At 43.2% G+C, this 27,044-nt stretch overlaps 1 protein-coding gene and 1 long non-coding RNA gene across 5 annotated transcripts in view; one reads left to right on the forward strand and one right to left on the reverse strand.

The window, feature by feature from the left end:
* Nucleotides 1-27,044, reverse strand: part of apt (apontic) — a 38,624-nt gene that overhangs the window by 3,712 nt on the left and 7,868 nt on the right. Inside the window, exon 1 of one of the 4 annotated variants that reach the window (XM_015184519.2) lies at nucleotides 16,415-16,859. The exons of the other annotated variants lie outside the window; for them this stretch is intronic. Coding sequence (XP_015040005.2) covers nucleotides 16,415-16,417 — 3 coding nt within the window. The 5' untranslated portion in view covers nucleotides 16,418-16,859. Of the gene's footprint in view, nucleotides 1-16,414; nucleotides 16,860-27,044 lie in introns of those variants that run through there. 4 annotated transcript variants of the gene reach the window in all.
* LOC117183626 (uncharacterized) lies at nucleotides 1,135-18,756 on the forward strand. Its single transcript, XR_004468753.1, has 2 exons — nucleotides 1,135-1,380; nucleotides 18,011-18,756. It is a non-coding gene; the product is annotated as an uncharacterized lncRNA (long non-coding RNA).

Below are 27,044 nucleotides of genomic sequence, written 5' to 3' on the forward strand. Positions count from 1 at the left end.
AAGAAATTATCTGGAATCTATGTAAAGTAGACTCCGAACATCTGCCTTTCAGATCTCTCCAAAAGCTCTTGCCCTACCCCTGTCCCTACCTCGACCCGATCATATGTACGATCGTCAATCTTTAAGTACGTTTTATGGTGCTTTATTTTATTTCAGTTTTGTTCAGCGACCGATTCCGGTGTCTCCTCCTTCGGAAACCCACAAGTCTTGAAGAGGGAGTGGACTGGGGGACTGGCTGTAGAAACTGCGCCATGTGTTCAATATTTATGCCGTATCTGATTTACAATTTATACGTGTATATGTGTGTGTGTATGTGTGTACACATATATAGTAAGTACGCAGATATGTAGATACATTTGTATTTATCGCATACGCTCGACGAAGTCTATGAGATCCAAAGGAAACTTAGTCATTGGCATCGACAACGACATCGACAACCGACAGCGGCGCGTGCGCTTATTATTATTATATTTATTTTGTACTCTTCCTATGTGTACGAGTACATATACACACACACACACACACACACACACATATCCACTATATTTCTTAACGAACAATTAATTATTATTGTCGACTATTATGGTAGTGTTTAAATTTTAGTCATGAGTTGGCTGGACTTTTGGGTTCGGTATTTTCGGTATTCAGAGAATAATTGAAATGCGAGGCGAGTGTTCTGCTCTGTTCTGGCACTGAGCGCGCTTGCCGGCCAAGTTAGTCCAAAGATGAAGTTGAAAGATGCAAAAAATGATGGCAGACTGGATGTTCTGACACCTCCCGAAATGCCTCCGAAATGCCTCCGAAATGCCTCGGAAATGCCTCCCAAATGCCGCAATTTATAATCAAGTCTTGTGTCTGGCAATTTCGAATTGTTCCTAAGTTTGTTTAATGGGCTGCCAAGACCAAAAGTAATATCTCCATTAGATTTAATATTTCCTGTGTTCCAATTAGGGATCCTTGGTAGCTTCCGAGGCAGTTCCCTGACTGGTGCATATCGAATTAGCCTCAAAGATCTGAAGATCAAACAATAATCACTCCCTCCTCCAATCAATGTTACTTCAAAAATTAAGCATTGAAGTTACTAAATAAGCAAACTGGTTTACATTTCCAGCGACTGTGTGTGTGTGTGTGTGTGTGTGCTTTGGATTTTTATCTATATTTCTTTTTTTCGGTTGTTAATATGAAAACGAAAAATAATTACTGTATCTACATACATGCCCCTCAACAATTGTGAACCTACACACACGGAGCGTCTACAAAAGTCAACCTTGTGCCTTAAAATAAAGCAAGGCATTGTCTGTTGCCCACTACTACCAGCAGATACCAGATACCGGAGACAGACCAGAGACCAGGCCCAAAGACGACCATGCTCGATATACCGTAAGTACGTATCCATTGCCCGGGCAGGCAGTCCGTGCTTTGTCCGTGCTCTGTCCGTGCTCTGTCCATGCTCTGTCCGTGCTCTGTCCGTGCTCTGTCCGTGCTCTGTCCGTGTGTGTGGGTAATTACCACAAATTAACGATCGAATGAACGAACAAACGAACAACTTATTGTATTCTGCGGCATGCCTTAGCCCCAGCCCCAGCCCCAGTCCCAGCCTCAGCCTTAGCCTTAGTACGGTGAACTATTTCTGTCAACAACAAAAGTTAAAGCAGCGTTATAGTTCAAGCCAAATGAGAAATTTCAAATGGTAATGGCAATGGGAGTGGGGCATAAATGGAGCACACCAGACACACACACACACACATTCTGATGGAGCTGTAGATGGAGTACAGCTATGGTCGTGCCCTGCGACTGATTCTGAACCTGGAGACGAATCGTTAAATGTTAAACTTTCGAGCACTTGAAATGATTTTACACACACAGAAATTCTCTTGCCCACGTTCTGGATTGCTGTTGAATGCCGCTGCCGCTGCTGCTGCTGCTGCGTTGTGTAGCATAAATTTATGTATTATAATAATTGTACAGAGAAAACTAAAAACGAAATGTCATCGAACGTTCAAGTGGCCGAAAAGAGCTCCCCTTCATTGCCCTACGTTTCCCCGCGTTCTCCTGCATTTTGGGTCTTTCGAGTGGCGGGTACGTGTAGTGGTGGAGTGGCAGGCAGGCAGGCAGGCAGGCAGTTGTGTGGCAGTTGAGGCAGTTAGGGCATTCATTGATTTGAATGCTTAAATCAAAGAAAGGAATTTGTTGTGCGCTGTTTATTGTTCTAACGTTGGTCGGAGAGCGCCTTAAGTGGGAACCCTGCCGCAGGTTCAAGATGCGAACATTTCTCGCTCTTCCGACTACTCGAACAATTTCTCTTCGTACGAGAGCGAGAGAGAGAGAGAGAGAGAGAGAGAGAACGCTGCTAAGGAGTGTAAATATTTTTGGAATGATATTTACAATTGGAGAATTTCTTAATTGCTTTACCAGAAATATTCGATAATACAGGAAATCTCAGTTCTTTCAAGTGGATGGAATACTCTTAAGCGGGGATTGGATAATGGCATCTTATGATGTTTCATTAGATATTCGTATGACGAATAGGTTTATCTTTCATTGAAATACCGTCTGTTCTTGTATTAATTGCATTCTTATGTTTTATCAGTAAATTCTTATGACTATTATCTGGAGTTTAGAAATGGTAGAAACGTCAGCTTTTGGCGTGTTCTGTCTATGATAATAGTCATAGATTACTCTGACAGATTACTCTCATATAGATCTCAGTTATTCAAGAGTCATAATTTGATATAAGACCTTAGTTTGTTTCTCTGCTGCCGCAGCTGACGGAAATTGACTCATGGCTTTGGCTCTGTGACTCTGTGGCTGTTTCTGGGGCTCTGGGCGAATTATGCTCCAGGTGTGCATGGCATGACACGGCTGCCGAAACAACAAATTTATTAGAAATTTGTTGCACACACACACACACACTGCGACAGCCACTGTGGCACATTTATGCAAACAAATAAACTAATTTCATGACGCACACGCGCGCCTGCGCAGTTGTCAGCGCAAAAGTCTTGTGTGTGTGTGTGTGTGTGTGTGTGTCTGTATCTGTGTGCTACTTACAATTGTAACTAAAAAAAAAAAACTATATAAGATTTTTCTTTGTCAGGCATTTGGCTTTGTCTAGTACGGGCCTGGCCTACACCCAAAAAAAATATATAGAAAGAGAGGGGGGAGAGAGAGAGAGAGAGAAAAATCATGGGTTCATCGACTTCTCTACTCCTCATCGGCGACGACAAATTGCGCTTTGTGCTGCGACAATTGCCAGCCAGGCATCGAATGGGAAGTGTCTGCTCCGCTCTGCCCCCTACCCCTCCCTGCCCCCCCCCCCCCTCCCCCCCCCCTCCCCCCTTCAACGTCTTTAGTGCTGTCTCAACGACGCATGCGTAGGTCTAAACTTACTAAATTATTATTGTTGTATTTCATTAGTCAGCCCGCAAACCCCCAGACCGAAACCCAAACCCAAACCCAAAATCCAAAATCCAAGCCTCGCATACGAAATTGCGCAGCTGTGCATAGTTTTCAAATCAGAGTGAGACTCGCAATGGGGTGGGAGGACGGGGGGATAGAGGGGAGACTGGGGAATGGAACTGAAACTTCGACTGAGACTTCGACTGAGACTTCGACTGTGGCTATGTGACAGTCATAGATATCGTCAAGTCAAATGGATTACCTTTATCTTTGATTCACATAACCCCCCCGCGCCCCCCAAAACCAGCAAACACCAACCAAGGGAAACAATTGGAGCAGTCCACATTTGTATTTACGTGTATATAGTGGGAGATATGTACATTAGTTGGGCCATGTATTGTGCATACACTGTGAGAAAAACCACATACCCATCGCCCAGACTTCAATTCCCTGTAGATAGGTTTAACCATGAAATATAATTCTTTTTAATTCGTAGAAAATATATATAAAATAAATATAAATGATATTTAAAACGAATATTTTTCAATTTCCACTCTCTGAGTGTAAACATAACAATTTCAGGGCCCTTTTTCTTTCGGTGTAGGTATGCACAAAGTACTAGCAGAGCTCTCCAACTTTCTTGAGCACAGCACAGCACACACCCTGAAAACATGGCTGGGCTGACAAGTTCATTACTCTACCACTATGCTCGAGTCTGCTACTCCGAGGCGACTCCTCCGCTCGACCCATCCACACAACAGTTGCCACAAACTTTGCTGCTGCTGCTGCTGCTGCTGCTGCTTCTGCTGCCAGCACCCAGTCGCCTTATATGGTGGCGATACCAATTGTTAGTGTCTTTATGCCATTCGAAAGACCAAATTGGTTTGTCACTGCCTGCGTGCGAGTACGTTACATTGTCGAGCGATCATAAAAGTTCTTTGTGGTCTGGAATGGCCGATGGCCAGCGACATTTGCATACCTTAGGCATAGCATCTTGTCTATGGGTTCGATGGGTCTTTTATATATAGTATATATTGGGAATATGCCACTGGTCCCATAACTTAATTACAAGTTTTTACGGCTCGACTGTCAAACCCAGTCCTTGCCCAACTTTTGTCTTATATTTTCTATCATCATTCTGGGCTGAAACGATAGACAATTCCAATTGAAAGTCAACAGCCAGCCAAATTGTGGATTTCAATTGAAAAGTTTCACGGCGTAGTGGGAGGGGTGGGGAGATTCTGCTTGATGTGGGTTCATGATGTTAACACTCAGAGCTGCTATCTCCACGAGTCTCTACCAGTCACACGTACGTACCTACATATGTGTCTGATTTGATGGCCATTATTACTTACAGTCTCCCCAGAACCAACCGCCAAACCAAACTCAAAAGCCAGACCAGAAAGAAAAGAAAAGAAAACAATTCTAAGCACCCGCGTTCGTTCACTCGTTTTGGGGCATACTTCTTTTTCGGTTTGGTTTTTCGGTTTAGTCATTTTCCAAAAATTCATTTGAATATTGAAATTTTTTAAGTATCCACACCACACATGGGTGTGTGTGTATGTGTGTGTGTGTGTGTATCTAATTTCTATTTGTATTGGGCTTTAATGCCTTCTGCCCCCTGCCACAGACACAGCCACCACACTCCCAGAGTGAGTGCCGCAGACCAGACCCAGACCCCAAACACAAAAAACTTCTTTATAATCGCATCAAGTCATGATTGCGCTCCAACTTTGAATCAACGTTGTTGTTTTTTTTACCATTTACCATTCCTTTTAAATGTGTGTTGTTGTTGTTGTTGTTGCTGTAGCACTTGAAGGCGTTCAAAAATAATTTCTGGTTCCATTTAAGTTGGTCTTAAAACGAAAACTGAAAACCGAAAACCGAACACCGAGCACCGAAACTCTTCAAGTAGACAACAGAAAAGAAAGCCCTTCCCCTCCCCCACTTTCCCACTTCCCCTGTACTCTCCCTCTCCCTCTCCCTCTTGGATAAGTTTTTTCTTCTTTACTTTTTGGTATTTTTTTGGCATTAATTGTTCCATGAACCGAATCTAAGATTGATTGAACGGAGTTGAACGAACTGGTAGTTGGGGTTGGGTATGGCTCTCCGGATCTCTGGCATGGGTATGGGTATCTCTGGCTCAATGTAAATTATGGCACTGTGATTACCATTAGAGGCAGAATGAGTCGAATCTTTGACTGCGAACGAGACCGAGGCACGAACCATTTAGAATGATTTGTGGATGATCATCGGATCTGCCAAACAGAGCTGCCTGCAATATATCTACATACAATATACACTCGTATATCGGCAGCCAATAGCGCCAGAGGCCACGCCCCAAGCCCGGCAGCAAGTAGTAGCCGGACGGACAGACAGACGGACGGACGGACGGACGGAGGGACGGACGGACGGAGGGACCGACGTCTTGTCATGTCGCAATGCGCAATAATAATTACAAATGATCGGATGTCAATTTTTATGGCGATATTTACAGGCAGGCCAATCCAACACTCCAACACGGTGGGGGGGGAGAGGGTCGAGGGTAGAGGGGCGGGGGACAAAGTCTTTTTAAACAAATGAAATTTATTGTTAACGGTTAGTGACCCGAATTACACGTATCGCTTATTTATATCTATCTATAGAGCGAAACCCTAGCGCAAAGGCGATCGGTTCGAGTCTCCATCAACTGCGTGGTGCGTGTGTGTCTCGGTGTCTGTGGCTGTGGCTGTGGCTGTGGCATGTATCTTTAAGTAGCAACAGCAACGACTGGGCTCTGAGCTCTGCCATCGAGTTTGGCCCCTTGAGCGTTTTAATTGCGCCAATGCCCGGGACGCCTACTACTACAACTACTGCGCGGAGATAATGTATCTTTGTATCTGATCTTAATGTGCCCAGAACCCGATCCCAGGCCCGAGTCCAACAACAACACAGCAGCACCACATGAGAGCATTAATAAGTACTTGCTACAAAGCACCGAGATCTCCGAGAGATCTATCACTCCACGCTCGGAGCTGAACTGAAATGAAATGAAATAAACACGTTATTCATTCATATAGGAATTGAATTGATGAGGCGGCCAGCATCTAATGCCAAGTATTTGCTGTGCGGGAGAAAGCTAATCAGCTGAAAGCAAACCAGAAATCAGATGCAAACAAATATTGGAAAAGGATCTAGATATATGTATGTAGATCTGGAGATCACAAAGATATGTGTCTTATGGTGGCCCAAAGCCATTTCTGTACAAAAACAAATGTTAATTCGCTTCGGGGGATACACATTTTGCATTTGGCATTTTGCAGCTATGCCCCGGCATTAATTCATTGCCCCCCCGCACGTCCAAACATGAATGTTATTCATTCCGAATGAATGAAAAAGTGGCCACGCACATTACTTGCGACCGTTTGTGTGTGTGTCTGTGTGTGTGTCTGTGTATTTCTTGGATACAGCTGTAGCTCTCAGTCCCATTCCTTGGACTCTTTGCTGGCGTTCTTTATGATTTTGCACGTACAACAATTCCGTTCCGACTTCTCCTGGGAAAGGAAATCAGAGCAGACCAAATGGCAGCTGCTTGGCTGGCAATGTAATCTGCTTACCCCCCGGTTCCCCGGTTCCCCGTATCCCCGTTCTCCGTTCCCCATCCCCTACACGACTGTCACAATTAATATCTCATAAATATTGCATTCAGCAAGCAAATGTATCTGTATCTGTATCTGTATCTGTTCGTGTGTCTGCCATTGTTGTATCTTTTGCATTGCAATCGCAATTTAAATGTTTGTCTTCACTTATCAGCGGCGGCTAAGGCCAAAAGGAAGAAATTAATTTAATTGCGCATAGAGTACACCAAAAATTGTTTAATTATGCCAAACACACGGCGAACAGGCCCCAGCCAAAGGCGGCAACAGCTACAAAAATGTGTTAACTAATTCTTGGTAATTTAACCAAATGCTGATAAAAACGAAGCCTACCAACAAAAGACAAAAACCAAAGCGAAAAGCAATCCAAATGGAACGCCAGGGGGAAAAACGCCCCCCCCCCCCCATTTGTGGCACTGCTCCAACGACGCCTTCTTTGTATAGTTTATAACTTTTTATTTTTCGTTGTGTTGTTGTTGCTGTTTTTTCTCTCTAATTTTCTACGTAATTTGTTTCGGCAAAAGAGCGGGTGTGGTGTGCTCTTTGCTTAGCGATGGGTGCGTGAAGGTGTAACCCACTTAAAATTAGAGATAAAGCCACAATAACTAAGAAAATTGTCTCATTTATTATGTTTATAACTTTCATAAATATTGGATTTCGCCATTCTTAAGACGGAGTAGCTTCAAACCATCAATGGGTACAGCCCAGACGAAAAAATCTAGAAAGATCAACAGCTGGAAACAAATCTATCGATCAAAATACTGAAAGACAGTGCTTTTCTCTATAGGAATTGACTTGAAGATCTCTTAAACCTTCTCCCTTCTGTATTGCCACTGTTCTATCCTCACGATTCCCAGTCAAATATATTTGTGCAAGATTCAAGCATTCATTAAGCACACATGTACTTATGTATATGCGTGCTACCCGAAGTACCAATGATTTGTTCAACAAATTTACTTAGGCATTTACCCTCCCCGCCCCTTTCGAAGACCTAAGACCCTCCGCCCGATTGATAGTCAAACAAATACGCAGACGTCCTATGGGTTAGATTGGGTGCAGCAGTCATGACTCGGTATCGGTATCCGAAAAAGGGAAACGTTATACACTAATTACCTTTTGGGGCGATTCGACTGCCTTATCGGAACTAAATAAATATTAAATCGTAATTAAAGTCATGGGAATGGCCCAAGTACATGTGTGTGTGTGTGTGTGTGTGTGTGTGTGTGAGTGTGTCAACAACAAAATATTAATACTACACATAATTTAAAGCTCTTTTGTTTATCGATGTCACACCACCGTCGAGTATTTGTGTATCTGTGTAATTGATAAATAAGTCGAGAGACTTTGCCTAGCATTAGGTCAACGGAAATTTAATTGCTAATTGCATCGTTTAGGGGGCTTACAAAGTGTCCCAAGCCACTATCAGCTATCACCAGACAGAAGTTTGACTAAACTAATCATCACATTTGATAGATAACCTTAATTAAGCTGTCGCTACAAATCGAATTCTTTGCATTTCCTTCCCAGTGACAATGTGCCCCAAAAGGCGGACAGCAAAAAAAAAAACCCCCCTCCCCCCCCCCCACACAGAAAACCACAGAAAATATGTGGAGGGTAACCACAACAGAAACACACAGAAAATTTGTTTGTCTTGCACACCTGGACGCAGTTGGGTAGGTACGAACGCGAGTATCTAGATACTAGAATCTAGTCCCCACGGCAACCAGCCAAAATGCATTGGTATCAAAAAAACTGGAGCTGGAGCTGGCACTGGCACTGGCACTGGGAGTCGATGTTTGGGGTCCAGTCTGCATCTGCATCTGCGCCAGGGCTGCTGCCCTCCACCCCTCCATATCCCCTCCTATATCTCTCAATTATAAAGCGCAAGTGTGACGCATGATTCATACCTATATATACTATACCATATATCCCATATAACCCACTCGTACATATAGCCATTTATTTGCTTACTGATTGCCGTTTGCTTTTGTCGCTGGTCGCTGGTCGCCGGTCGCCGTTGCTCCATTTGTTCGCAAAAGTCATGCGCTTTAAATTTTAATAAATTAATTTTTTGCCTTTTGCTTTAGTCAACAACTACCACTACTATAGCGCATATATAGATAGATTTGTACAGATGAGAGATACAGATACTATAGACATATATTGTGCCCATTTGATATGCACATTCTTTAGGTTTACAATATTCCAAATTGCAAACACATCAATGATAATTTCCCTGATATTTGAATGTGATCTTGGGCTTCTATATGGGCTGTAGGCTTTAGGATATAGGAAGCCTTAAATCTCTCAAGTTTCTTAGATTCTTTTCATATTCAAATCCTCCCTCCAAACTGACAATTCAATTGGCAGATACTCTTCCATTCGAATACACTCAGACTTGCAGTTCGAATGTTGAATAGTTGTGGCCGTAATCGAATACCCAAATCAGCTGTCAGAGCAACAAAATCTGTGTTGTGTCCCGGGGTGTGTTTTTATAATCGTAGTATGAGGTTTTTTCCGCTTAAAATCAATGCCAAAGGAGGAGAATATATTTTGAAATTCAGCATAAAAAATGCTGACGACATTTTTAATCCTAAAATTGAGACTAAAATCAGTCAGAGAGAGAGAGAGAGGGAGAGAGGAATCTCAAGGTGGGGGCGACGCCATAAACCCACGATTTGGGATGCGCGCATACCTGCAGAGGGGAAAGGGGACCGGGGACCGGGGACAGGGGACAGAGGACGGTGCGATGGGCGATGTTCGTGCGATCGCATCGAAGGCACATATTAAAAGATATATGTATATACGATACCAATCCCCTTTTCTCTACTCCGCATCACCCTCACTGCCACCCTCACACTCTTTATTTTTGTTGCTGTTGAACTCTAACTGAAATTGTAGAATCAAGATTAGGTTTTAATAATTCAAAGTGAGTCGTCCCGTCTCTCACACACTCATACATTGTGCCTGTCTCTGTCTCTGTCGCTGTCTCTATCGAGGGTACGGTACTACCAAAACGAGACATTTGAGGGATTAGCAGACGAAGCGAGTAACGAGTCGAATGAGCGAGTGTCTCTGTGTGTGAGTCAAAGTGTATCTCGATTTACTTTCAAGAAAAAACGGAAATCATGTTACTTTTGGTCTCTTTTTTTTCTCCTCTTTATTGTTTCTTTGACAAATTCGAAAGAAATTAAACAAGCTGAACTATTAGTGGCACAGGGGGGTGAGAGGGGTACAGGGCGTACGTGTGTGTGAGACGAAAGGAAGTGGAAGCCAGCGCAATGCTCAAGCGATTTGGGCTCCAGCTCCATAGAGCTATTAAAATACAGAACACACCCAAAAAAAAAAATATTTTAACGACACAAAAAAAAAAACAATCAAAACGAACAAAAAGAAGCAGGGGAAAAGAAAGAGAGAGAGAGAGAAAGAGCGAGGAGGAGGGACAACGACGACCGACTCCCGACTCCCGATGTTGAGGATGATGATGACAAAAGGCAGATCGGGGTGACAGCGCGATTTATGCTGAAATGGTACGCGTTGATGCATAAGTTATGAGCAGCAGTATCTCACAGATACAAGAGAAATGCTGCCAGATACTCGGAGGCAATTGGCAGCTCAATGATTGGAATGGTGGTACACAAGATCTATCTCGAAGATACAAAAAAGCTAAGTCCAGACCTGGAATTCTTAAAGTTACCAATCCGTAAGGGGTGCTCTTTTAAGGACAATTTCTTGCAGATACTTTCAGATCTCTCAGATACAAAGTAAGCCAAAGCTTGTTCAAAGGAAACTCTGAAAAGCTGTTCGATACAAAAAAAAACAAAAAATGCATGTGCTAGAAGAATTAGCTTTAAAGGACAAATGGTATTGTATGGCCTTCGGGTTGGATTTGGAGTTGCCGTTTGAGTTCTCAAGAGTCCATATCACACAGCTGTCATTATTCCAATAACTGGTTATACATACAGACAACGGCCACACGGCTATGCCACATGGAAGAAACGATAGCAATGCGCAGTTGTTGAATTTTACAAAAGGAACCAGGGAATAAACTCGCACTCGCACTCACAAACACAAACACAAACACAGATACAGATACAGATACAGAGACATACGGCAAAGTGTGTGAGACGGGAGAGGAGGGACGACTCTCACTATAAAATGTTAATCCTATTTTATTAAGTGCACGCCATGCGAAATGCTGAATAAACCCAACAACCACACAACCGACAATGAAGATCATTATGACGACGACGACGACGACGTCGAAGTCGCTGTCGACGCTGGCGAGGATGATGCAACCAACAACCAAACACCACAACAACAACAACCCCTTTTTCTGGGCATGGGTTGGTCTTTTTTTTTTTTTTGCTGAATGGATCTGCCCCTGAACACAATCCAAACCCCTAACCATATTCCATACGAATACTTATCAAATTTTGCTAATCTAGGTTTAAGGAAAGAATTCCTATTAATTTTGAAAAGCAAACCAGCCAGCCAGTCGGTAAAGTAGGCCAAGACCAAATTCCTGGCATATGCGAATGGCTTTTCGGTTGGATCCGAATGGATTTGGGGTTGAAATTTGCGTCAAGTGATTATCTTTAAGATTCGATTTTAGTTCCTTAAACCAGCTCAAATTTACTCAAGGAGAGAGAGAGAGAGATCATCTCTCCTGTCGCCTTAGAAAGATATATATGATTAAATGATTCTAGTTGAGTGAAAACACTCTGAGATTTGCCCGAAGAGAATTCATCTCTTCTCCTCCCTATCGCTGGCGACGACAACTTTTGGGTTGGGGGCGTCATCCCAGAGAGCTACCTGCGAAGATGATGATTTATCTCGTGTGTCTTGGGCGATCACATGATCGCATTATTCATGAACAAAAGGAAGCAACATTTCAAGGCAATCCAGCAGCTCGCATCACGTATCGAGTTCTTGAAACTCTCTTGAAATAAGCTGAAAATGCGTTTCCATTTCACGATTACGACGATTATTGTGACTAATTGCGTTTGATTGTCAATTGGTTTGCATGCTGCAGGCAAATAAATTAACGGCCTGCCCCTTGGGCCACGGCACCCGCATTTTGGGCATATGGAAAATGCTCCTAATACTTATAGGCACAATCGTTTGGAAAATGCAAGAACAGAGCCGACATTACACCCTGAAAATTGGCCAGAAAAAGAGGGCGATTCGGTTGGGTTTTGGGGGGGGGGGGTTGGGAGAGCGGGTTAAGCGGCGCAACCAATTGTCATGAGGGTTGGGTGGGGGGTGGTGCGACAGGGGGACCTGTGGGTACCATCATAAGTATTTATTTACAAGTCGATTGCTATTAATTCGTTACTTAATTGCTGCTCTTATCGCCTTAGTTGGAACGGGGGAATGCCTGTTGCCGGCTTGTGCCTTGTATTTCATAGTCGCCCATTGAAAATAATTAAAATTAATTAAGACATTCGACTTTGTTCGTGCATATGTACATCTGTGCATGGCCTGTATCTGTGCCGATGGGCGAGAGTGAGAGAGAGAGTATCTTCTATAAATTTAAATCGTCTTTAATTGAACGACTTTCGGGTGACGCTGCCACAAAGACAGAGACTGGATATATCTACAATATATGTACTTGTATGGCCTGGCTTCCATCCCCATCCCCCTCCCCCTCCCCCTAACCCTCTTGCGATGTGGCAACAACTAAGCTCCGTGGCCGACTGATTTGTCCAAAAAATTCTCGTCAAGCGGCAAATATCAAAAATATGAAACACGTGCATTGATTGATTGTCAGTCAGTCAGCCCCCCCACCCCAGGCCCGACTGAAGGGGAGGGGATTAAGACTCGAAAGACTCTCTCTGGAACACACACGCACACATCCTCGATGAGTGCGCGCCCTGCGTGAGTGTGTGTGTGTGTTCTGGCGATGGCCGCGTGTGGGCCCCTGGCCAGACAAAGGATGAATGGCTTTCAATGTACTTTAAGTCTCTTACAATAAGTTGTTCATTTAACCAGCAAAATTCAATCAAATTCAATCAGAGTGTTGATGCGATAAACAACCGCGAGGATATCAGGGAACATTCGGAACATTTTCGATTCGAATTTCCAGTTATTCTGGGAATAAATAAAAAAATCGCTCATTAGTTTGCACATGCGTGACTCACGCTGTCATCTCTAGGGTTCGCGTCAAGGATGCCAATAGATGAAAGACGTGCCACATACGGTGGTGACTCAACCTGAACCGGCTGTGGCTGATGCCCGGCTTGAAGGAAACACTGACTGGCTGACTGACTGACTGACTGATGGACAGATGGACAAGCATTGTTTGTGGCGGCCACACTTTTCCTAGCACTTGCATTAATTTTCCCCCAAAGGGGGGAGTGGGGGAAACTATGCGAGTTTTGAGTGATGGAACGAATTTGCATTCGACATCATCTGGAGATGCAAGGGCGTGGCAGGGGAGGAGGGGGAGGGGGACAACAAATCTCAATAATACTCTCGTATTCGTACTCGTTTTGTCTTTCATCATGGAGGCACTTTAAGGGAGAGAGAGACCCCTCCCCCTGCTCCTGATATCAAGTGTCAATAAATAAACTAATTGTTGATTTCATTTGAAGCTTCTTAAATATTTATAAGCATTGGAATCGATAAATAATCCAACTTATTTTCAACACCAAATGCGTTTCGACTGATTTTGGAGGATCGGAAAGGCGGGTGGCTGCTGAGGCGGAGTGAGTACATGGAAATGGGCATGGCTGAGAGACCTTTCAATTTGAATTCCAAATCGTAATTTTTATGGCACTCTGAAATTAAGTAGTCAACCGCACGACACACACATGGAAACAGATCAAATCCCCTTCCAGATGGTACAAATTAAAGATACATATAGTGGGGGGTGGGGCAAGGGAGAGATGAGTACCCAACACACAAACATATATCTATCGGAACATTAAAAATAAATTCAAATAATTGCCATTTCAATGGACAGCCACCAAAGGGTGGGAGGGGGAAATCTCTAAGAGCGCTCATGTGGGTTGAATATTTTCACAAGTTTATGGGAAGGAAGGGCCCCCCCCTCTGCCGCAGCCCCTGCCCCTGTCAGGATTAAACCAATTGAATGTCAAGTTCCATCGATGGAACTACAAATGGCTAAAGGTTCGACCCTGTTGATGGCAGAGTTTCGATTCGAACTTGAGCAGCTATGCAGCAAATACTTTAACAGAGGAATCATCCATTGCAACCTCAAGCAGATCTCTCCAATCAGCTGTTGCACATCCCACAATATATACGGTATTCCCTGTCTCTGTTTCCAGACATTCATTATATTTGGAATCGCTTTAATTTGGCAATTTCCTCGAGAAACATGCCTGAAATATGTAAGCAAGTAATTTCGTATCGGCAATGCTCATTACAGACACTTTTTGGCCATTTATGATTGTTCTCCTCCAATATAATAATAATGTATTCCACGATTATCGGCTATGAATCGACTGAGTATGTGTGTGTGTGTGTGTGTGTGTGTGTGTGTGTGTGTGAGTGTGGGTCGATTAATAAAGCAAATGTGGCCAGTCCCCCCTTCGAACATTTTGAGTGGAAACATATCGCTCACAGATTCTCGCTTTGGGTTTTTTCAATGGAAAACGAAAAAACCAAAAGAAAATTTCCGAAAGAACAGTTGCAAGAACGGGCGTGTGCCCCCCGAATGGGGAGTAGTCGGAACGGGGAGGAGGTCGGGGGAAGTGGATATATATTGGGAGCGTGGTGGGGTGGGGGGGAATATGATTTGTGTAAAAGTTTCGACGCTCGGTTCGGGCCATGATTAAGCACTTGGAAGTGTAATTCATGTGTCCATGTGTGTGCGCGCGAGTGTGTGCTTAAAATAGCTGCAATGGAAGAGCGCACACACTCGAAACTAAGACCATAACTAAAATCTATATGGATCTGGGCGATCTGTGCGATCTGTGCGATCCGTACGACCTGGCGACGGCAGCTGCCTCAGTAGCAGGAGCCACGAACGACTACGACTGCGACTGCGACGACGACTGCTTAAAGTCAATTTTTGAATAATTACGAATCGTTTTTCGCTTTCGTTGTTCTCTAATTATAACAACATCATCATCATAATCATAATCATAATCGCAATCATAATTTCATATTTGGCTGGCTCTTCGCATTTTGGCGGCGTTCTTAATGTGCCAAAAATTTATTTGTATCCCGCTGAACATCCATCCACAAAACCTACACACTCAGATACTCGCATTCGTACTCGCGCACAAATGTATCTCACAGCACTAGCAGCAGCAGCAGCGGCAGCATTTTCTATATTTCTCGAAACCAAAAATGTTCTTCATTATTTCTTTGGCCTGTCGGTATTTTGCATTTATGGCGATTAATAGGAAAATGAAATATAGAAAAATTTGCCAAAATGTGTGCGTGAAAAACTGTTGACAGTAGAGAGAAAAAGGTTGAAGGGTTTCTGCGAGGATGATATAAGACACCTTCTGAGGAATTCCAGGCAGAGCCACCGGGTTTACAAAGACCAACCCATCTGATGGCACTAGAACTGTGTTCCGTTCTTTTTTGAACTCTGAGAAAGATTATTCTGAATTCGATCATAAATATATGTCATTGTTTTGCTGATCTTTTACAAAACTCGAGGATATATATGTTTTCATTCGAAAAACTGCGTTTAAAGGATCATAATAGAGATCTCTTGGTTATTGATTGCTTATAAATGCCTTTGATTGTATCCGAAATTGATTTCTTACGGATATCAGCAGAGTTCTTATTTAAGAAGTAGTTTAAAAAACAAAAAAATATAAATACAAATTTGGTTCCATCTCCAGGGAGCACTTAGGATTCCGATTGGGTTTGGGTTTGGGAGCACACACATCCGCCCGCCGATAGCGCCAGATCGCCAGTTCAAGTATCATAATATTTCGCATTCTTTGGGCTTTGGAGACGGAAATGCGACGTCATTCGAAGTATTCGTATTACTGGATGGTTATGGATTCTGTTCGAATCGCGAATCGAGAATCACAAATCGCAGTCGCCTTTTATGGTGGGGCATAGTCAAAACGCCGGAAATGATAGAAATTAGCGATCACAACGATAGTGAGCACAAATGAATATGCAGCCAAAGAGATTAAAGATGAATTTATATGTACAATACGTCGTCGGCTCCATATAGATATGCATGCGAATCATTATCTGTATCTAAATCACCAAACGCCAGAGATACAAAGACCCAAGCGGGGGAAGGCACTTGCTTTGCGGCTAATGAGTAAGACTAAGGAGCGCCCAGACACACTTGAGAAACTTGGCTAATAAAATAGAAATTGGCCCGCTCTGGCTGATTCATATACGGTTATATATGGCGAAATGATGTACGGTGTAATTACCATTTTGCTGGCGTATGTGGGGTATATCCTGCGTTCGGAAATCTCTCCTTTTATCCTGGAGTAAGTCTCTGGGTTGTCTCTGATTTGTTTGTTAATCCCAAGAAAGTGTAAATTTGTGTGTTTTATTTGTTAATGTGGCACATATTCGAATTGTTGCAACTAGCGTTTCTTTTTTTCGTATTTGTTTGTTTGTTGTATAAGCACTCGAAAATTGTTTATGTGTCGCGTGCCGAGAACTCTCTATATATCTGACAGATATAGATATATTACGGATATTTTTTGCGATTTAGGAAGAACAAAATGCCGGATCGGAGAAACGTTCAGCGGGTGACACGGAGACACTGGATGTTTTGCCGCGTTCGCACTGCTGCACGTTTAGTCAATGACTAAGGGCGGGCAATTCAAAATTTTTTTAAATTCATCAGCGCTGCCGCCGTCAGCGTCGACAGCGGCAAACATACAACAAAAACCCAAAACTAATAAAATCAATTACAAACACACTCACACACAGACACAAACCCAGAGGCACCACCGAATGCCGACGAGAGCGTTCACACACACACACACGCATATAGAACGACGCGCAAGCCGATGAGAGCGCTCGGCATCGTTCGGCAACACATCGTTCAATGCACACCCGAAGTTCGGCTATGAATTATGCGGCTGCTTCTGCTCGCTCTTTCGCTGTGCTTCTCTTTCGTTCGCTCTCCTTCTCTATTTGCGCGATTGAGCGTCTCTGTGTGTGTGTGTGTGTGTGTGTGTGTGTGGTACCGCTTTGAATGTGGGCCAAAAGTAATGACAATAGCCGCAATTGTAATATAACGTATTTTGCGCTCCATTCCATGGCTTTGGGCTGATTGCCAGCTTCGTTCTCCTGCTTGGCTCTCTCTTTCATTCGTTCTCTCTCTTTTCCAGTAGTCGCTGTGTGGGTGTATGCTTACGAGAGTGCGTGTGTGTGTGCTGCCAAATGAGCCAAGCAAAACAAAAAGGCAAAAATATGCCTCATTCACGATTATCTCCCACCCACACACGAATGCACTGCTTCCTTGTGGGCCCATCAGTCCCCCCAGCCACTGCTTCCTCTGGTAAATTCCCCATGATGCACTGCTTCTCTGCTTACTAGCCACACGGATTCAACAAATTTGCAGCTGCAGCCTAATAGTTTTTCTCATGAGTACCCGGCAGTGTGCCCCCCTCTCTTCTTAATTGCATATCTTATATAATCAGTACCCTTCAACAAATCGTCCTTCAAACCCTATTGCTCATATTTCCAAAAAAGAAAAAAAAAAACATTAAGCAGCAAACGAACAAACGAACGAACGAATGCAGGAAACCCTCATGTCAACGACCGTTATTACAGTTACTTATTATTCTCCGGGCAACCCATTCAATCCCATCCAATCCCATCCAATCCAATCCAATCCCTCCCATACCCATAACCCATCCATAATTACACACAAAAGTTCCATATCGCATGGAACATAAGCCGCAGCAGCGGCGCATAAATCGCAATTAATCAAGTGCAAGAGCCAATGCCTTTAAAACTCTCCAGCTCTCTCATTCTCTCTCTCTCACCATCTCCATCTGCCCTTTCAGGTCCTTCATCTAGTAACTCTAACCCTGAGAATTTGGAAATTGTTGAAACGACGCATTTGCCAGCCAGAACAGAACAGAACAGAAAAGAACAGAGGAGCAACCCTCCCAAACCTATGTATGCGCAAAACCCAAACCCAATTTCAATTCCTATCCAAAAACCCAACAACAAGTTCAAAAACTCTACGATTTACAGAACAACAATAATAAGGCTCTCTCTGCCATCCTGCTCGCTCCTTTGGAAAGCTACTACTAAAAATGTAATCATTATGCTTTATCGTAATAATCAGCACCGACAGAGGCGGCGGCTGCGACTGAAGCAGCGGCAGAGGCAGCGGCAGCGACATCGCAGCAGTCACAATCGCAGTTAGGAGAAAAGTTTTTATTCCCGTTATGAATAGGGTGTGAAAGGGTACATATGTCGGGTGTTGAAGCGGGCTCGGCTTATGAAGGAATAGTACTGCAAGTCAGTAATTATACGAAAATCTATTGTAATTACGGGGGAACGGAAGAGGAAGAGATGGAATTAAAAAAAATTTTGATTTGAAAAGGATAACAAAAAAATATAGTACTCTCTATGGACTGCTATGACGGAGGGCGGGCCTCTCTTGGGCTCTGGGAAAACGCACATCTACAGGAAATACATACATGAGGGTTTTGGACGAAGAAGCTTTCGTTCATTCCGATCTGTCTGTTTTGATGGGTATCAAAATACTTATTCCATTCGCAGTGCAGGACACACACACACATACACACGCAGCTACAGTCACAGCTGGTACAACAATGGACGAAACGTACAGTTTTACTAGCCAGAGAAGGAGAGAGAGAGAGAGAAAAAGGAAAGGGACTAGGAAGGAGGAGAGACTAGCAAACAAACAAAACTAAATTACAACAATTCCAAAAATTTATAATTGCGCTCAAGCGAACGCACACTCACACACACACACACACACAAACACACACGAACAGAAACAGAAAAGCACAAGTTAGAGCATCTCAAACCACCACCAATGGCCACCCCACCCAGGCCATCCACTCGGTTCCTGCCACCGACGACGATCCACCAAACCGACCATAATCATCATCCTAGTCATCATCATCGGGGTTTGCCTTCTCGCCTTACAATTCGCTATGCAGGCGCAGGGCAGGGCGACGCAGGGGGACGAACTAACAAAAACCCAAAAGGAGAAGAAGAAGCAGCAGCAGCAGCAGCACAAACAACAACAGCAAAGCAAAGCAAAAAAAGAAGCCGGCAGTTAAGTTAAAATGTACTTAGAGTTTAAGCGTAACCCCGAAATCCCAATCCCATTCCCAATCCCAACCGAACCCGAAACGAGATTGTGTGTTTTAAGCGTTTTAGTTGCCACCACCACCCCCCAGCCTAGCCTAGCCCAGCCCAGACCAGGTCCCAACCCAACCCATCCCTCTCTCGCTTTCGCTCTCACTCCACTCGCCGCTGCTGCGCCGCTCTCTCACAATGCCATTCTTCTCTGCTCTCAGTCGACGTCGACGACTTCGTCAGCCATCTTGTGCGGCGTTATTAAATTTTATACAAATACTAAAAATGAAATCAAAATTTTCTTATTACAATGACTATTTTGAGACCGGGCCACCGCACCCCACCCCAGCCATACCGTTTCCCTTGCCCGCCCCCCTGTACCATCTGCTGTCCTTTTCTGATTCTTCTCCTTCCTCTTCGTCTGCTCTACTACTTGTTCTTCTTCCTTGACAGCTGTGCTTTGGGCTTGTGCTGCGCTTGGAGTCGCTTCGGTCTTCGGGTTTTGAGTCTCGCTCATCGAATGGGTTGAAAAGGGGAGAGAACATTTCATTATACCCTATCAAAGGAGAGGTATGGTATATTCCTAGAAGAAGGAGAACGTCTTGGTTGGACTAATGGAGGGTCTACTGAAACTATGGAACTACACCGGACTACCATTCACCTACCATTCGCCTGCAACGATCATTGACTGATAGATAGATATCAATGAGCAAAAGTATTGTTCCTTCAAACACTATGCCACTATCTGGAACTTAAGATAAACATTAGGCTAGTTTTTGCCTAAATCTGTTGATCATGAATGAGTTTCAACTAAAATTTTCGTTTCTCGTCCCACAAAATTGTTCCACATATCCATAAAACCATTTCAAGGCTATCAAAATAGTCGGTTTTTCTTTCGATTCTGAATCATTTCATTTTTGTTTTCCCCTTTTACTGGATATTTGTTTGTGTGTGTGTTTTTGTGGAATGAAATGGTACTTATGCCACTACTTATCGACTGCATTCATTGTTGGGAGGAGGAAAACGTAAAAGTTTTTAGTTTTTGGCTGTTGACCCCCACCCCTACAGCCCTACACCCCAAAGACCTCAACCCTTTTAGTCTCACACCCGCCTTGTCCAGGAAAACTTTCTCTGGATGGAAGTCCTGCAAGCCGTCCAAAGATAAATTCATAAAATTCAATTAAAAAATTTCAAATAATAGGAAATCAAGAAGTAAAAAATATAACCAGTGAATGGAAAATGTTTTATGGCTTCCTGTTGCAACTAAATCGGTGAATCGAACTACCTAACAACAAAAAATACCAAATGAACAAGAATTTACCTGAAGATACTTAAAATTTAAATTAAATATTGGGAAAAAGGTTCTGCCTAAACAAATCTTGGCCTGATAAGCAGCAGCCCATAGCCGAAAAGAAAGAAATTCCAAAGATAGGATATACGACGGACCCAAGGACAAGTGATGAATAATACCAATCACGTACGACGGACAGCGACAGCGACAGCTACACGGAATGGATAGGTTATGGGAGGGCCGGTAATGGGCAGGGGAGCGGAGCGGAGCGGAGCGGAGCGGAGCCCACCTTCGTGGCCTAATCAAAAGAGCATTGTAAACTAAGCCAAGACAAGACAAGAGAGGCATTCCAATGCTGAAAGGATCGTCAAATGCCGAGCCAAAGATCAGGCAAAAGGTCTGCGGCGAGAACGAGAACAAAAATGCGTAATCTCACACCAAAAAAAAAATACATATAAAAATGCTATGCTGCAGACAGAAACAACAAGTTAAGTGCCAACAGAGAGAAAGAGAGGGAGCGAGAAGAGAAGAGAACTACACACCTACACCGCACCTTTATGGTTATATCCAAGGTATATTTACACAAGGTGGGGGCACAGCAAGAGAGCGCTCTTAAGATGGGACACAGGAGGGAGGTAAGCCTACACTTCGGAGGTATGCCAGACCTTTTTTGAATCTATCTTGGACATATCTACATAAATCTACGAAATGAAAACATTTTTCATGCGCCTGAAAGACTGTCAGAGAGAGAGAGAGAGAGAATGGTGATCCATTGGGAGACAATTAGTTGAGCCGAGAGACAGGCTTCCATCTTCCATCCAGCAATCTGGTACGTCTCTCGTACGTCAAAAGGTCAAGCCGACTCTTTGATATTGGAAGCATTGATCTATTGTCTGTTCGGTTATCCCGCTCGCACTCTCGTAACTGCATTTTATACGGTTCGTCGTTCTTAGTGCGATTCCTTTTATTTCGTTGTTCTCCTTACTCTCCCCCTCCTCGCTCTCTGGTTCTTTCTTTCGTTCTTTCGTTTTGTCGGTTTTAGTGAGTTGCTTCGTCAAAATGATTGATTTGTAGGTGATGAATTACAACAACTACATTCTAAGGTCGGGTTAGTTAGGAGAGCCCACCACCACCACCACCAGCAACTGTAAGGCATCCAGGGAAGAGAGACAGACGGATAGATGGGATAGCCGGGCATAGATAGATAGATGGATAGATGGATGTGTGAGAAAGGTACGCGAGAGTAGGAGTATATGGGACATAGTGAGGATTAAATACGAAATTTTCCATTTAAAAATATCTCTCTCATTGTTCGCATTCGTTTTTTGTTTTGTTTTGTTTTGTTACACTCTGCCTCCCTTTTTGGTTATGGTTTGCTCATTTTCTTTTTCTGGTTTTCTTTTTAGGGGGAGAGGGAGGGAGGTGCAGCTTAAAACGTTTTCCACAGATAAAACTGATATCGAGGATTTGGGAAAATTAATTATTGCCAGCCAGCCATAAGGAATGGACAATGACAACAATATAGGCGAGTCATCTGCGAGAGGGATTGTCATTTAGTTGATGAACTCCACTCCATGTACATGCAACCAAGGAAAGGACTTTACTTGCGGCAGGGGGATGGGGGATCTCTGGCTAAGATAAAGAGAAATCCCATTAAGTTTGAACATTTCTTCATTTTTTACAAAGTAATCGTCGGTCGATGAGATTCAAGGGAGTGCTGCTTTCTTTGAATAAAAGTGAATTTTTGGAACATGAAGGGAATGGAAAGGAATGGTATGAAATGGTAATAATCGTCTTTTATTTCAGGATATTCCAATAGCTCTTTAGAATATTTCTATTCGTTGAATTAATACTACAATATTTGTTTAGAACTCTTTGATTTGTGAAAACCTTTCGTATCTCTAGCCTCCAATCATTCCATTTCAACAACTCTATTCCACCAATTCAGTACGCACCGCCTCTGGTCCACACCCCCGTGAACTGCAGTTCCAATTGCCGTGACTGGTCGCAACTAATTTGCACATCTTTCCACAGTTTAATACATCATTTCGGGATTTCCCCCAGTTGCCATTCGGAATTCAAAAGTAGCAAGCAACCCTCTTCGGTCGAGGGTGTACTCGGTGGTTCAATGGGTATGTTGTAACCCATAAGACAATGGCTTTGATTTCAATATAAATTTACAAACGCCTCACTGGGTAATATGTACGAGTGAGAACCAGGAGGCAGGCAGGCGGGTGGCAAGGGGGAGGGACGGGATGGTAGACAAAGTTCGTTAATAAAAATCTATATTGTAGCTGAGAATATTCAAATGGCTTCGTCGTGGCAATCAAAAATATTTAGCCCATTAATACAGTTACACAATGGCTGGCCATATATATGTATATGTACAGCACTGTACATATGTATGTATATACATTTAGATATTATAATGATTATTGCCTTGGTTATCCCTCACAAAAGTTCCTTACCCCATTCTATTACGTATCTCGGGGTAAATATCTAAACTCGACTCGACTCTCTGCCGCTGACTTTGTATCTTTCGAGTATCTCATTGTGTGTGTGTGTGTGTGTGTGTGCAACCCTGCAACAACTGTGGAATGAAGTGGAGTGGAGTGGAGTATCTCTGTATGTCACTGTTGTTCCGTTCCACGTTGCTAAATATGTAAATACATTTGCCTAACTTTAGAGCCGAGGTCTGGGCATGATTGTGATTTGGAAATCTCTCCTCAATCAGCACACAAAGACGACAAAAGGAAAATTGAAATACGTTTTCAGTCTTGTATTTGAAATTCAAATGTGGTACAGTTTTTACCTAGACATCTAGATGCAGATACGCAGATAATTTTCATAACTTTGTGCCTCTGTTGTCCTTCAAAATCCACCCACTTTCCACTCGTGTCAGTGGAAATTGTGTGATTGTCAGAGATTTTAATTTGTTTAATAATTGTGATGAAACCCCCCTGGGAGGAATGGAATGGGACGGTAGATAGATCTGTCATATGAGGGATGGTTGCAACATTAATTGCATTGCAACTAAGTGAACGGGGGATGCCTCTTTGGGACACCTGTCCAAATGGAAATTCGATCTTCAAACGAATACTGGATCTGTAGACTTATCTCTGTATAATCTTCAAACAAAAGACTAAGGGCCAAGGGCCAAGGGCAGCTGCGCAGTTTTTGGCAAAAGGACGAACGAAGGAGGAAATCTAGTTCCTAAAACTACGCATATAAGGCAGATGGGAAGGGCCGGCCGCCCAAGCCAAGTAGGAAACAAAGACGCATTTAGTTTGGCTTTCAGGACACGCAGTTTCATCCCGTTTTCCACGCTTTGTTTATGTTTTTCTGTTTAGCCTAAGACGTGGCTTGGATGAGGACCACGACGGAGAAGGGAAACACAAGCACTCACACACACACACACACACACACATAGAGATATCTCGGGGCATTAGGCGCTCTTATTATACTCACTCGTGCGCCCTCTGCTCCTGATCCTGCTCCTATTCCTACGCAAAACAAGGAAACCATAAACCATTAACATGAAAAAAAGGATAACGTGTTCCTTTTGTTATCTCTCCCCCCACCTACCAGTCGCAGTCGCAGTCACAGTTTTATGCTCTCTTCCTCTCCCTATGTGTGTGTGTTGTTTGCACAAGACGCAAAAATTTTTACCAGGAACATGATGATGTACAACAACGAACGATAAATAAAACAAATCCAAAGCAAACTCTGCCTCAAGGTACGAATTATATTGCTCAGGTAGTCAGCGATCACAGACTTCTCTCTCACTCTCTATCTCTCTCTCTCTATCTCTCTCCTGCTTTGCGTTTTGGGGTGTTCAAATTTAGTTTCGGTTTCGGTTTTTGCGTGCGATTTTGTTGCCATTGGAATTTTATTCCTGGTGTGGATTTACGAGTACAGTTGATCTTGGGATCGGAAATGTTATTCGATAGGAGGAATCTTCCTTCTTGAGAGATTTGTGTATTCTACTTATTCAGGTTTTTTTTTTTGTGTGTTTTGTGAAACTGAATAAGGACTAAGGACATTGCAGAGATTTAATGCCGCTTTGTCTGGGCATTCTAGTTTTGCAGTTTGAAAAGATTCTAAATGGTAGAGGATTCGATGACTTTAATTGAAGTTCCTTCTTTGTATTCTCTCTTTTGAAACTGCTTTTAGGAAGGGGGGAAACTGGTATATCAAGTACGAATCCCACAGCTGTTTTTCTTTCTTAGAACAATCCTTAGAACAGAGTATGAGGGAAAAGTGGTGGAGCTGACAGTTATAGAAAGCTAAATTTATAAAAATAACAGTTGTGATTTCCAGCCTTCTGGCTTCCTCCGTCAATGCTTGTAGTGGGGTGTCACTCTCGTTTCTCCATCATCTCTGCTTACTATACTCTTTGGCTCTTCCGCTTTGGGCTGTCCCGTCTCGAGGCTCAACATGTGTTCTCACAGGCCGCCACCAACTGTTGACATCTCAAACTTTTGGTAGCTGCTGCTCCTCCTCTGCTGTTGTCGGGCAGACACTGGCAGCACGGCAGCAGCCGCATGTGCAGGAGAGAGCATTGGGCAATCCTGTTGTGACATGTCCCAACACGTTTGTCGTTGAGTCGCACACGACAGACACATGCCATCGGTTGTTGTTGCATATTTAGTGGCATTTAGCTGTCCTCCATCCTCCATCCCACATCCTCATCACGGGCCATAGCCTGAACCTGACCTATGACATTAGCAACATCGGAGCAGAGGCCAGGCCCTGCACATGTTACTCACACACGCACGAGAACGAAGAGAAAAAGCCCAAACAAAACAAAACAAAAACAAAGGAAAGACAGACAGAGAGAGAGAGAGAGAGAGAGAGAGCGTGCAGAAAGCAGAACAAGGAATAGAGCGCGCTATCGCAGTCTGTCGCCTCTCACCTTTACCGTACGATACAATCGGGAGGGAGGGCGAGACGAAACGAAGCGATTCCTCGTGTGCTCTCAGCATGTGTTGCCTCCGTTGCTCTCGTCCTCGTTTTTGGGCCATTTCACATTTCACACAGCACAGCACGTGAGTAAATGCTGCGGCGACTGCGGCTGTTGTTCCTCTTGTTGTTGCTGTTGCTGTTGCTGTCCTTTTTGGCGGCGCGTGTCTGTGTGACTGACTGCCGGTCTTTCTGCATGTGTGAGTGTGCGCAACAGGTGTTGCTGCCATTTGTTGTGACTGCTGCTGCTGCTGACCTTCTGCTGATGCTTCCCCTGTGGCCTGACAGTTCACGAAAAAATTCATTCACAAAAATATTGTATCCAGCCGGAGGAGAGCTCTCTCTTTTATCCCCTCCTCCATCCGAATGATAGCGAAAACCTTAGAAACAACTTTTTCCTTATCTTTTCACAAAAAAAAAGATTGAATATATAGGAGTAAAAAGGCTGCGTTACCGAAACTTTTGATACCCTTTCCAAATCATTTCAATAGACTCCATATGATATAGTCATTAAATTTAGATCGAATAAAATCCTACAGATAGGAGTGCGATTACAGTTACAATTTCTTCGCTAACAATTATGTTTAGACTACAAAAACAGTTCCTTACGTTATCATATGGGGATCCTGCTAAGAACCTTGATATATTTTTTAAATATGAGGGACTAATGCAAAGAAAATCACAGTCCCTAGAAGAATCCTATCTAATCAATCTGCTCAAGAATCTGAATACCCTTTAGGATCACAAAAACTGTTCTCTCTTCTAAAATAAAAATACCCCCTTTGGCTAGTGTATAAAAACAAGATGAAATTTTAAATTCAGTTTTTTATAGGCCAACAAAAACAACATCTTGTACAAACTCGAATTCTTTTTTTCTTTTTGTTTGATGAAAGCCAATGGAAAAGCAACAATAAAAATCAAAATGGGCGCAAGAATAATGGATAGAAAAAAAAAGAAGAAAAAAAGTTACTCACTCTGTCTGTCTCCCTCTCAGACGCTGTCGCTCTTTGAGTCTCAACGAGTCAGACAACTTTGAGCTAAGTACACAAATACGTTCACACACACACACACGCACATCCGCATCTCAATATATACTATACGTGTGTATATATAAAGCACCCAAAATAACCAAAAAGCTGGAGAACTGAGGCGAAAAGAGTGAAAGACAAATTGTTTCAAACGTCGTAATCAAGAAATGATTTCCTAAAATATGCGCGTTGCTGAGACTTTTTGAATTTTGGATTATTTCCATGGAATGGAAATCGAAATGGAAGGGGGAAGAGGGAAGAGGGAAGGGGAAGGGCTAACCAGACATGAATGTCGCGCAACAGCGAAGTCTGGAATGCCCTACAATAATAGAAGGTTATTATATGATTGGTACAGTAAAGTCTTCACCGTACGTAGATTTAGAATTGCTTTGTATTTCTGATATTTCCTTTGACAAAATATTACCATAAACTGTGATAATCCGACCAAAAACCTATCAGATCCTTAGCAAACAGAAA

The sequence above is a fragment of the Drosophila pseudoobscura genome, chromosome 3 (assembly GCF_009870125.1).
Source record: "Drosophila pseudoobscura strain MV-25-SWS-2005 chromosome 3, UCI_Dpse_MV25, whole genome shotgun sequence".
NCBI lineage: Eukaryota > Metazoa > Arthropoda > Insecta > Diptera > Drosophilidae > Drosophila > Drosophila pseudoobscura.